The following is a 13,694-nucleotide window of genomic DNA, read 5'->3' on the forward strand; positions in this document are numbered from 1 at the left end:
TTATTTCCCCCCCTGCTGTTCCTCACATGTTCTTGTCAACTGCTGGAAATGGCCCACCTTGATTATCACTACAAAAGGTTTCCTCCCCCCACCCCTTCCACTTTCCTGCGTGTAATAGCTCACCTTACCTGATCACTCTGGTTACAGTGTGTATGGTAACACCCATTGTTTCATGTTCTCTGTGTATATAAAATCTCCCCACTGTATTTTCCACTGCATGCGTCCGATGAAGTGAGCTGTAGCTCACAAAAGCTTATCCTCAAATAAATGTGTTAGTCTCTAAGGTGCCACAAGTACTCCTTTTCTTTTTAAAGAAATCTCAGATTTCCATCTAAATCAAACAATTCACTTACCTGTGTTCTTCCCAAAACTGCACCAGTGAGAATAGGAGACTTCATTCTCTAGATCAGTGGTTCTCAAAGCCAGTCCGCTGCTTGTTCAGGGAAAGCCCCTGGCGGGCCAGAGCAGTTTGTTTACCTGCTGCATCCGCAGGTTCGGCCGATCGCGGCTCCCACTGGCCGCGGTTCACCGCTCCAAGTCAATGGGGCCTGCGGGAAGGGCTGCCAGCACATCCCTTGGTCCGCACCGCTTCCCACAGCCCCCATTGGCCTGGAGCAGCGAACTACGGCCAGTGGGTGCCACAATCTGCTGAACATGCGGATGCGGTAGGTAAACCAACTGCTCTGGCCCGCCAGGGGCTTTCCCTGAACAAGCGGCGGACCAGCTTTGAGAACCACTGCTCTAGATGTCCCTCAAGCTTTGGCATTCTACCTACAAAGAACAAAATCTTTTAGGAAATTGCCTAGACTGTTTATATCCTTTGCTGAATGGATGAGAGGGGAAGCAGTCTCTTCCCAGAGACCTTCAAAGTGGATTCCAGGCTTCATTCTGCTGTGTTATGAGTTAACAGACAACCATCCGCCAAGGCCTCTTCGATAGCCTTCCTTCAAGATGTTCTGTTACTGACATCTGTAAAGCAGCAAAATGGGGTTCTATCCATACCTTCGCATGACATTACACCCTGGTGCAAGCTTCTGCAGCTGACACATCTTTCACCACATCAGTCCTCCAGGTATTGATACCATAGAGGTCTGTGCATCCTCCTCTGCAATTAATACTGCTTCACAGTCACCCACAGAGGAATACAATAAGGATCATCATGTGAAGAAGGAGAAGTTACTTACCTTGTACAGGTTTCAGAGTAACAGCCATGTTAGTCTGTATTCGCAAAAAGAAAAGGAGTACTTGTGGCACCTTAGAGACTAACCAATTTATTTGAGCATGAGCTTTCGTGAGCTACAGCTCACTTCATCGGATGCATTCCATGGTATGCATCCGATGAAGTGAGCTGTAGCTCACGAAAGCTCATGCTCAAATAAATTGGTTAGTCTCTAAGGTGCCACAAGTACTCCTTTTCTTTTTACCTTGTACAGTAGCTGGAGTTCTTCGAGATGTGTGGTTCCTACCCACCTACCTGTATTCCATGACCAGCCCTCTTCCCCTCTGCTTCAGAGCCTTGCATATTATACACAGTAGAGAAGGAACTGGCAAGGTGGTCAGTCTGCACCGCCCCTGATATCTTCGGTTCAGAGTGTGAGGAGAGGAAGGGCTCAGGCACAAACCAACAGACACTGCTAGCAAAAGTCTTCTGGTCTCAAACACGTGGAGTGCACATGCTCCCACAGTGGAATACAGATAGGGACCACACATCTTGAAGAACTCTAGTTACTATATAAAGTAAGCAACTTCTCTTGTTCATTCCCTTGTGGTGGCACCTGCTGCATCTAGCCAGGCTGCCATTATCTACCAGGTAACATCTCAAGGCTTCAAATGTATTTCTTTTACTTGCCTGGTAACTGATTTTTTTTTGTAGTTCCTGCAGCTAAGGAGAGATCAGAGAGGAAAAGGATGTTGAGATAAGGAGTCTAGAAGGATGACCTGCTTGTTGGTAAAACGTGATTTCTTCTCCTGAGGTGGAGGATTGGTACTAGAAAAATACCTTTCATCAGGGCTAAAGCAGCTTCTGTGGCATGTGAGAGAGAGGTTTCCATGTATGAGACCCACAAGGCTGCTACCTTCAGTTAACTTCAGACATTTGTACAACGTTCGTCTCTTGATTTGACAGCTTCAGGAGAGGCCTACTTCAGAACAGTCGTGCCCTCCTCAGATCCACCTTGTTAGATGGTGGTTGTTGCTAGCAACAAGTGTGCAGGTTTATATTGACAATTCTTGAAAGTTCCAGTGATATCTGCCTCCTCGAGGATTCAGATTTGACACCAACTGTGCGTGTGCACCCAAGTAGTGTAGATCAGTGCTGGCGATCTTTTTCAAGTGCCAGCATTAGCAGAAAGCAGGTTTTCTTTGTTCATGCCAGTTTGCCAAGATTCATACTTTTACTTGAATTCTTTACTATACACTGAACAATATTTTCTACATAAGGTTGTTCCTATTTGTATACCAAGCATGAGTTCAAAGTGTATTTCAATATCATGAGCTAGGGTTTTAAATTACATAAGAAATATTTGATGAGCATCTAAGGAATATAGGATTTTTCTTATTGACAAGGTGCAGAATTTGTAATAAGACCATTACTAGTACTCACGTGACATATGCATCTTTATATCTAATTGGTTTAATACAGTATTTTACAAATATCAGTATTTTTTTACAAGGGTAAAAATACCAGTTCTTATTAATTCCTTGAGATGAATATGTTTAGTAAAACTCGTTCTGAATAAAGCACAATTTCTAATTGCATTGAACATCTGCAGGCATTGCTGCCTAAGGGGAACACTCACTCTCACATACCTTTAAAAACAAGTAAATATCCAGTTAATGGGTCCTTCCAGAAAGTGAGGGGGACACAATTAATAGCTAGATGTGAAAATTTTGGTTACAGTAACTTGCCTAGCATTATATGGGAAATCTGTGACAGAGGCAGACATAGAATTCTTCTGTCAACCTAGTGCTGTCAACACTGGGGTTAGGTCAGTTTAACTAGGTCATTCAGGGGTGTGGATTTTTCACACCCCTAAGCAATGTAGCTGGGTTGACCTATTTTTTTAGTGTAGACCTGGTCTAAGTCTCAGGAACTGTTGTAATTTTGAAATTGAAGTAGCTGGCTGGATTGTGCTGCCAATCTAGAACAAAGGTAGAGCTATCTCTCAGAACACGTCGCCTTTTTGTGTCCTTCAGAAAATCTTCAAAGGCATTTAAAAGGCAGGTATACTGATAAGGCATAGGATAAATTACTTCTATTCTTACAAAAGGGGGAAAAAAATCAGATGTTGTGAATATGGTAGGGGCTTTATTACAGCCTCCATCCAAGTCCTTTTATCAGCTTTGTCATCATCCATGACAAGGGCACTCAGAAGAGCAAGAGCTGTGATGGGGACCCTCTTTGGGACCCTGCATTTGTGACCTGGGTAGGCTCTGAAATGCTTGATTTTGTAACAGAGGAATTCTTAAGGGCTGGCTCTGAGAGTGATGGGGTTACTCTGAAGGACTAGTGCTGTAACAAGCTCTCAGAAGGAGAATGACAGGAATATTCTTAGACTCAGAACTAGATGATGCAACCCTGTGAAACTCTGTGGACGAAAGACTCTGAAAGGTTCAGCTTCAGCTGGATGCACTCCATAGGATTATGGAGGTTGACAAGCCGTACTTTGAAGGCACTGTGTTCTGAGAAGTGCAATCTCTGTGTGAGACTACAAAGAACACGGTTTTTGAAGAGCATATATTATAGAACTTAGTAAAGATGACTTTCTAACTGCCCAAGGAAATAGATTTTGACTACATCTTTTTTGAAAGGCTTTGATGTTAAAATCAGTCATCCTGAAAAATAATCTTGTTGGTACTGAAGCTCTGCATGTATTTACTGGTCATTTGAAAATAAGATTCTCTGTCAGATATATAGGTGTGTATTTGTAAACTTGTGTAAAGTATATGTGTCTCTGTATGTTCTGTACAAACACCTCTGTGTTTATAGGCCCAGAAATATCTATATGAGTTCATATAACTCAATTTAATACAGTATTTACCTACCAAAAACTACATCAGAAGAATGTTCCCTTTGTGACACAAAGCAAAACAAGAGTGAAATGTGCCGTGGCCGCCATTTTCAAACTTGGGGCCTAAATTTAGATACCTAAATTTAATGGGAGCTGCGGGTGCCCAACACCTCTTATAAATCAGAGTACTTATTTACGTGCCTAACTTTAGGCAACCAGTTTTGATAATTTTGGACTCATATGTTCCTCAGACCTGGAAAAACAGATATGAGTACAACCATTTGTGCGCTGATATTAGTGGGTATGTTTTCCCACTTAACTTTAATATCTTTATTATTTCTTTCTGTTATGAATATAACATTTCTTTGAAAGTAATTCCTGATGAGTTTTTCAATTTATTTAGGCTTATTTTAGAAGTCTATCTAAATGCTCCAGACACCTCTGAAAATACTTAACAGTACAATGAACCGGAAAAAAAGCTCAACAGCCCTATGCTGTTAATTAATATATATATTTTATTTTTTTGTTTAAACATTATGTCTGATAGGATATTGTGGTGAGATTCAGGAATAAATTGAGATCCACCAATTCATTTAATATAGGCCACTGAACAACCACTAGATCAGAATAATCTTAGCATTGCATATGTTTTAAAAACTCTAAATACAAACACTGAAAAGCAGGGGGTTCTCAAACTTTTTTTGCTGGGACCCCCCCCTTGAAAATGTTTCAGGCTATTACAACCCCCCTCAAAAAGTGAGAATCCCCTCCCTCCCCCCATACCACCCCATCTTTACTTCTGCACTGCTGCTGGCGGTGGTACTGCTTTCATAGCTGGGCACCTGGCCAGAAGCCACCGCTCTCATGATTCCTCTACGATAGTCCTCCTTTTGGATTGGAACCCCCAGTTTGAAAAACACTGCTGAAAAGGAATCCAGCATTTGGAAAGGTACAATTCCACACTAATATTTGTATTAAAAGTTAACATACTAATGTCTATCATTTTAGATCATGTGAAGTCTGGTGTTGCAAAGTCATTTGTGGCAGATTGGGGTCTAATGGGGCTATGTCACTCCCTCTTGCTCTCATCTCCAACCCTCAAATTAATAGTTCTTTGAGGTGCCTCTGCATATTCTCCATTTGTGAAATCACGTCACCTTCGCTGCAAGTCTCCAACATCTTCTAGTGAACATTGTCCACTGGGGCCATTCACTCCTCCCTCCTTTTCCTCTTATGGAAGCTTTTGATGATGTAAAAGTGTGAGTGTTGCCAGCCACCTTTAGTTTCTAACTACCAGAGGTACAGCATGCTCAGATTGTATGCAGTATCCTTAATGCTTTCTTTTGCCATTTGGGGAATATTTGTGGTTTTCTTCGATTGTCAGTTAATTAGCTTTTCTTAAGTTGAAGAAAAAGAAAAGAGGATGCCTGTTCAGCATGGGCATTGCCTGAACTCACGAAGGTAGGAAGGCTGTCTAATGCCCCTATCCCTGGAGAAGGCTTTTCAGGTTCAGTCAACTAAGTCTGGCATTCAAGACATTCCAAAAGAAAGGAGGAAATCATCCACCAGACTCCTTTCTAGGGTGAAATAGGAAAGATTCTCCATCTTGTATACTTAGCAGGCCTTATCCTTCATATCCTGGACTAGTTTCTTCATTTGAAGCTAACAGGAAGACCGTCTGTTCAATTAAGTGTTAGTTCTGTGTGCAGTGTTGGTATGTTATCTTTCCAGGCTTCACGCTATTTTCACTCCCCACAATCAAAGGCCTGATCCATGCTTACCCACCAGTTCGAGAGTCACCTCCATCATGACTGGCATCTCTCTTGGAACCCACAAAGGACTGCTCATTTTACTATTTTTATTCTTTCTCAAACCTGCTTTCCTGGTGACCATCACTTCAGCAAGAAGGGTTAGCGAGTTTCCAGCTCTGCTTGCGGATCCACTTTATAGAGCGTTCCATGGGGATAAAGTGCAGCTAAGATCCCTTCCAAAATTCCTCTCCACCTCACAGATGAAAAATGCTATGCAACTATTGACAGCTAAGGGTTGTCCAACAATTTGTTTATAATGGTGTATGTTTTTATTAGTGAAGATAAACTCATGATATGTACCCTGATTTATTAAAGCACTTAAGCATTTGTTTATGTCCCCTGGAACATGGGCAAGAACAATCTCTTACTGTGTGTTTATGCAATACCTAGCACAAAAGGGTCCCAGTCTTAGTTGGGGTGTCTAGTGTTACAGTAATAAAAAATAATAATAATGTTACTTATGTAAAAGACAACATAGATCTTGCTAGCACTCTTCCTAATTCCATTTGACCTATAGCATCAATAATGTTTTTATAAGTAACACTTATGAAACTCTGACAATTTTTTAAAATTTGAAACAGTTCAATAATAATCATGTATTTGTATTTAGTGCTGAATATTTATCTGGCATTTAGAAACCATAGACCCTGGTTTTCTAATGAAATCTGCCATAATCACCTTATGTTCTAGCAAAGTCCCACGGAACTGTGGTAGAAAGGATGGCTTGATCAAATGATGAAAAAATTGAATACTCCTCCTCACATCAAACCCTTCATCTTTCCTTCTGATTTGTGACTTGTACAGTAATATTTCACCTCCCAATTCTGTAAAGAGCTAGGTAGATCATAATGCTTTAATTTATTTAACATTTTCCCCATGTGCTACAAATCAAAGCACTAAATCATCCCAGGATTAACGACATAGGGTTTTTAAAATACTTTTATATTACCCCTTCATTATATTTCATTATAATAACGGCATTAGCTTTTCATAATGCTCAGTGAGATTCACATCTGAGCATTTTGGTTGTAACTTTGTTGGGAGCCATATATGATTCAATGTGTAATGAGTGTAGTAATCAGCCCAGTGAACTCCTAATGTAATCTCTTCCTTTTCTTTAAGGACAAAAAGAGTTATTCCTGTCCTGTGTGTGAGAAGTCGTTTTCTGAAGATCGACTTATAAAATCACATATCAAGACAAATCACCCTGGTAAGACACACCACAATAACATTTCTATATCTAGTACAACAGAGGAAGACTGTCCTGGAGTAAGCAATATAACACGATTGCTCTGTGTAAAAAAATTACATCTTATTCTAAATTAGTTCAGTTAGAACTTCAGTAGAGTTTTCAGATCTTTAGGGATTGGATTGTAAACATACAATACACTAGTTTGTGGAGTGGGGACACAGTAAAAGGGCATGTTATGTGATATTTATGGACTTTACACTGCAACATGCTGAGTCCTTTGTCCCTGATTCAGCATAGCACTTAAGCATCTGAATTGTCCCATCAAAGTAAATTAAACCATTTGTGTGCTTAAATGCCACTGTTGGATTGGGTTCTGAGTGCTCACCACCTTGCAGGATCCAGCCCTTCTTGTCTGTTAAATAAAAATCTAGCTTTTCATGGTGATACGCTTTGACAATTCTGCATGTTAGTGTCTATTCTATTTATACATCAAGGGATATTTATTATTCAGTAATATCTACTGTTCAAGCCAAAAAGGGCCCTGATATAAAAAAGGATGAATCACAGTGGCCCTGTCTAAACTTGGTAAATAGGTACATTTAAAAAAAAAAAATCTTCGCTGACACATTTTTATTTACACATCTTTAAACACTGCTTAGCACCCCAGCATAGACATTGTTGAACACCTTTTAATAACATGTTAGCTGGTCATGGCCGAGCCTCTAGTGTGTGTGTGGTTGGGGGAACCAGCTAGTTTAAGCATAACTGTCTGAAATACAGCACAACAGGTCAGGCCATAGTCCAGTGTAATCCTACTGATAGTAGTCAATACGGGATGCTTACTTTCAACAATAATCACTGCAAGATTTTCCCTACCTCTGAGTCATATCAGCACCACATGCTCTGTATTACTGTTGTTAATTTGTATTGTGGATGGTGCCCAGAAGCTCCCAATCAGAAATGGGGACCAAATGTGCTAACTGGTGCAAACATGTGATGAGACATGGAGTGGGTAACATTTTCAAAAGCACCCAGGTCCCACTGAATGTCAGTTTGACCCATCATTCCTACCCTGATGCGGTCATGGTGAAAAGAAAGACAAAGAAGCATGAAGGGTGAGGGAAAAGGGTATAACAAATATATATACAAATTATTGTAGACAAATATACAATTGTTTTCTTAAGTAGTATACTATATACATTAGTACAAGCCATCCCAATTGCTTGAAAACATAGTCATTGTTTATTTTCTGAATCGTTTTGCTTATGTGTGTACTGGAGGATGAGCTGGTTGGGTCAGGAAACATTCTGTAAACGGCTAGCCCAGTGCTGCATACTTAACTAATAAAAATCTTAGTATTTTAAGGCCTATAATTTTTTTCCTTAGATGAAGAGTGTATTCTATCAGAACTTTGCAAAAATTACAGCATGTTTAATAGAGACACTTCAGTGATATATTTAAAGAAACGTTATGTCTAAGATACACAGAACCTTTGCAAGCTAATATACAATAAAAGGCTATTTGTAATTAGATTTTAAAAGAAAAATATTTGAATAACACTTTCCCAGGTATCCTCTCTTTGTGGTCATCAGGGATTATTATTATTCTTTTATCGCAAGCATATTACCATTCAAAACAAAATTGACATTAAGGGGTGTTAAATGTCCTGATAGCATAAAGTGACAAGTGCTGGAACTGAGTGAATGCAATTGTTTTTAAAAATGCAGAGGCAAGAGAATAAAGATGACAAGCAAAACAAGATAATGTTCAGAGAATTTGAGTTTTAGAAGAACTTATCAAAAATTAATTTAAACCAAAACCATTTCTTATTTATCATAAAGTAATATTTCTGACCGCTTCTCCCTCCCCTATGACTCTGATGTCAGCCAACCTGCTCTCAGTCTTCACTGTTTTTCTTGTTCAGCAAGCAGAAAACCTGATGCTTTTGCTTCACCAGCCAGCACTTCTGCTTGTTCCACGTTTCTGGACAAGAGGTGTAAAATCCAGGCCCGACTGACGTCACTGAGGCTAGGATTCCATTTTAGATTCTTTAGGATTCCACCTGTTCTCAATGCTTAAAGTTTCTGGTCACAATAAGAGTCATATACACACAACATTTAACTATTATAATTTAGTGCCATGTAGTAGGAAAGTATTGAAAGTCCAGCATTGATAATTGGAACTTTTAAAGAACATTAGGTAATGTCTCTTAGCATGTGCGGTTAGGTAATTTTTTAAATCATAAAGCCTAACTATTTAAAGCTATTTTGACATTTCTAGAGTATTAGGCTATTCGTTTTTTCCTTTTAAATGAAAGACCAGATTTTCAGAGGGGTTGAATGACCACAACTCAAACTTAAGTATAGAGAAGCTGCAGGTGATCAGCACTTCTGAAAATCTTAAGTGAACCCTTTGACAAATGTTGTAAACCTGTTCAAAGACATTGAAAATTATAAATATTTGCATATAAATGTTGCCTTGTTACTTATTGGTGTGCTGAGAATATTCATAGCTGGAAAATGACTTCTGACCTAGTGGCGCACGCAGGCTCTAATTTGACAATGAAGCAGTAAGTCATTGCGGGGATACACAGTGAATAAGTCCGTGTTTAATGCAGGAAACATACATAAATTAATAAGGCTGTTTTCTTTGAGCTGGCCTTGTCATGTGGAAAGTTTAAAAAAAAAAAAAAGGTACAAGTAGGAACAATCTAGATCTGCAATATTTTATTTTATATAATATGTCTCAGAGCAAATTCTGTGCATGCCTGTCTGGAATGCCTTGTTTTTGTGCATATTTTTTCCAGAGGTCTCAATGAGCACCATCTCAGAGATTCTAGGCAGGAGGGTTCAGTTGAAAGGATTAATTGGAAAACGAGCTGTGAAATGTCCCTATTGTGATTTCTATTTTATGAAGAATGGATCAGACCTTCAGCGTCATATTTGGGCTCATGAAGGTAATGATGTTCAATTTTAAACTTTAATCCACATTATTTATTTATATATTTTATATTCCTTGCTTGGTCCCTTAATTAATATAGTAAATAATAAATTGAAAGCGAATGACATTTCCATCCTCATAGAATATCAGGGTTGGAAGGGACCTCAGGAGATCATCTAATCCAACCCCTTGCTCAAAGCAGGACCAATCGCCAATTTTTGGCCCAGATTCCTAAATGACTCTTTCAAGGATTGAACTCACAAGCCTGGGTTTAGCAGGCCAATGCTCAAACCACTGAGCTATCCCTCCCTCCAAAACTGGTGCTCCAGGTGAGGCTTGAACTCACAACCTCAGCATTGCTCCCCCAGCACTGCTCTGTAAGTACTGTGCACTAACCAATTGCGCCACTGGAGTCCACAAAAAATAAGTTTAACCACGAACACTGTAATAGACTATCAGGGTTGGAAGGGACCAGGAGGTCTTTTAGTCCAATCCCCTGCTCAAAGCAGGGCCAATCCCCAATTTTTGCCCCAGATCCCTGAATGACTCCCTCAAGGATTGAACTCACAATCCTGGGTTTAGCAGGCCAATGCTCAAACCACTGAGCTATCCCTCCCCTTTTCATATTTGTCTAGTGCTCTGTACACAAGCCAGTGCTGTAGGAGAATTTGAAGTTTCCTGCTGTCTCTTAATAAAGTTTTTCTATTTTAAGTTAAAGTAAAAGTTCAATAAACCTGTTTGTTGGGTTCCAGGTCCTACTGAACTACTTGTCTTGTGATTTCCCGTGTCAATAAACAAGTCATAAGTAATGCAGAACTTGTTTCTGATCCCTCTTTGTTTATGAATGAATGAATTGCTGTAAATCCATAAAGTGTTGCCTACTCAAATAAATCTGAATAAGGAAGGATGAACTAAATTCATATTATAGTCAAAATAAAGCCAATGATTTGCAGTCATTCTTCAAGAATAAATTCACTCCATTCACATGTCCAGAAAAACATGAAATGAAAATGTATGAATAAAACAATTGAAATTCATTTGCATTTGTGAATGTTAATCACTTACATAAGTCAATGAATAAGATGTCGAGTGTGTAAGATGAGTACAGTGAAGAAGGAAAATGATGAAAAAATGCTGCTGGTGTGTCCACATTACAAATCTTAAGACTGCGGATAGAGGTGGGTCTGGAGAAAGCTGGCTCATCCTCAGACTGATAAGTTAATTCACTAAGTGGAGGATGGTAGCCATTCTACGCTTTTAGTGTCTTCAGTCTGTTAATAAATCATGTGTCAGCATCTGATTGTGACCTAGAAGTGGAGTGTTTTTCCTATACTATATTCGTTACTTCCTGTATAAAGGGTATAATGCGCTGAATACTGGCTGACCAGCTAGTATGCTGGTTCCCAAATACTAGACTCATAACAGTATTTCAGGCATTTATACTAGCACTGTAGGTCCCCATCCCTGCCTTAATGATGAGCTGATATGCCTGGTCCTTGTGAACTGCAGTTCCTACCTCTCATCAGCCTAGTGTGCTTTAACCCACAAAGGCTCTGTCTGCCAGAAGGTTGGAAACCATCCACCCTAACTTGTGGAAGAAGAGGGTGTGTGGGAGAAATCCATCTTGAAATAACAAAGTGAGCAGAAAATAAGTCTCCAGGCCAAAATGTTCAAACTCTCATGCGTATATTAGGCACCTGAATCCACACATAGACACCTAAATAAGTGGTCTGTAAATTTCTGAGATACTGAGCACCCAGTACTTCCAGTTAAGTCAATAGGTGTTGTATGGACTCAGCATCTCTGAAAATCAGGCCACTTATCCGCTTACTGAATCTAACTATAAATTTAGCTTCCTAAATGTAGGCATCCAAATTTGAAAATGTTAGCCTTATTGTCTAGGTAGCTTATACAGTTGGAACAATTCTTCTCTCTAGTAATCGCCCACTCCCTTTCCCCCACTAGCTCCAGCCCAAATATGCAGTTTAGAAATTTTATAACATAAGTGATGTATTTTTTTAAACTTTATTGGTAGGTGTCAAACCATTCAAATGTTCTCTTTGCGAATATGCCACTCGCAGCAAGAGTAATCTGAAAGCTCATATGAATCGCCACAGCACCGAGAAAACGCACCTGTGTGATATGTGTGGAAAAAAATTCAAATCAAAAGGCACTTTGAAGAGTCATAAACTCCTCCATACTGCTGATGGTGAGTGGATGTTTGACAGATTGAAGCTTATGCATTTGGGTGCTAGATATTGTCTAAATTTTAGCACATTAGTGGAAATGCAATTTTTCTGTGATCAGTGAGCCTGAATATATCAGATTTTCTTTACTCACAAGTAAAATTTTGAAATATGGAGTGTCACGGTTTAGGGCAACTACACCTGTATTTCTCCTCCGTAGTTCCTTAAGGGCATCCACTCTAGGCTCCCAGTTCCTCAGCCATCACCTCTCTTGAGCACAGACCTTTGTCTCTGTCCTTCCTGACTGGGGCTTTTCCAGTTTGCAGAGTTCCCAGCCTACATGACAATATTCTCAACAATCCAGACTGTCTAACAGGCAAGTATCTGTGCTTTGCTTTCCCTCCCGAGGCTACGAACAATGTAATTTCCAACAGTTATAAGTTACCATACAGCTCTTTCTAAGCTAGCACATATATTCTTAAGGTGAAAAACATTACAGAGAAGACATATTAAAAACAATCAAAGAATGTAATGCTTTCTAAAAAACTTTCCAGAGGTCACCCAACTCTAACCTAAAGCTCTGGTACATCAGTCCTTCAAAACCATAACTGGGTTTCCCTGTGGTTATAAGTTCATAACTGTCTCAGATTCAGAACCAGACCCACCATGAATAGTTCAGTCTTTCCTTTATACAGCTTGGGTTTTTGATCTTGGTCTCATGTAACAGGTGATGAGACAAAGGCCCACTCCTGAGGGCATAGCTTCAAAAGGCTGGGTTTTTACCTAACCCGACATGGGAAATTTGCATTCACCTCCCACTAGATATTCTCCAGGAAAAACACATAACACTTTTTGTTCCAGGAGTCCATTCTTCTCTGGCACATGGTTCAATATAGTCCTCTGAATTCCCAGGTCTCCCATGTGTTGCATCTCCCCCCTTGAGAGGTTACGTAAAATCCCAGTCCACACTGATATATAAACCATTCGCTTAATACAGTAGATCGCAAAGATACTTAAACTGAATTCAATAAGATCTCCCAAGGATATGGCAGGAAATTGCCATGTCTGTTGCATGAAGCCATTGAAGATGTCTCATGATTAATTTGTATAAATGGAGAGACAGCTAACTACCAAAGATTCGATCTTCTAAAATGCTCGTTTGGCTTCTTATCCTTTAGATATAAAATTCCATATGCAGAGCTCCTGCTGATATCAGTGGGAGTTTGGCAAATGGAAGAATTGCAGGATCAGAACCATAAGCTTTCTTTATATGAAGTTACGTTCTTCTCTTGCATTTGCATACATTTTTGTTAATGCACTAACATTGTCTTCTAATACTTCTACTCTTTTGCGATCTCCCTTTCCATCACATTTTGATGATTTATTTTGAAATTAGATTTTCATTTCACTGTATACTTCACAATAGAGGATTTATATTTCAAATTATGGTTTATCCCAATGTCCCAATGAAACCAAAATAAGAAGATGTAAACAGAAATGTTGTGGGCACATGTAATTATTGTAATATTCACTAGAATCACTAAATCACTCCCAA

General features: G+C 39.4%; 1 protein-coding gene and 1 non-coding gene across 5 annotated transcripts in view; one reads left to right on the forward strand and one right to left on the reverse strand.

Moving 5' to 3' along the window:
• ZFAT (zinc finger and AT-hook domain containing) overlaps nt 1-13,694 on the forward strand; it is a 140,637-nt gene that overhangs the window by 72,768 nt on the left and 54,175 nt on the right. For all 4 annotated transcript variants that reach the window (XR_012157074.1, XM_073330062.1, XM_073330060.1 and 1 more), the window contains exons 8-10: nt 6,944-7,031; nt 9,820-9,969; nt 11,989-12,162. Coding sequence is in view for 3 of the 4 variants with exons in the window: in XM_073330062.1 (XP_073186163.1) it covers nt 6,944-7,031; nt 9,820-9,969; nt 11,989-12,162 (412 nt within the window). In the remaining variant the exon portion in view is untranslated. The remainder of the gene's footprint in view (nt 1-6,943; nt 7,032-9,819; nt 9,970-11,988; nt 12,163-13,694) is intronic.
• On the reverse strand, nt 10,275-10,367 carry TRNAV-UAC (transfer RNA valine (anticodon UAC)). The gene is given in 2 exon segments: nt 10,275-10,310; nt 10,330-10,367. It is a non-coding gene; the product is annotated as a tRNA-Val (tRNA).

This window comes from Lepidochelys kempii, chromosome 2 (genome assembly GCF_965140265.1).
Source record: "Lepidochelys kempii isolate rLepKem1 chromosome 2, rLepKem1.hap2, whole genome shotgun sequence".
Classification (NCBI taxonomy): domain Eukaryota; kingdom Metazoa; phylum Chordata; order Testudines; family Cheloniidae; genus Lepidochelys; species Lepidochelys kempii.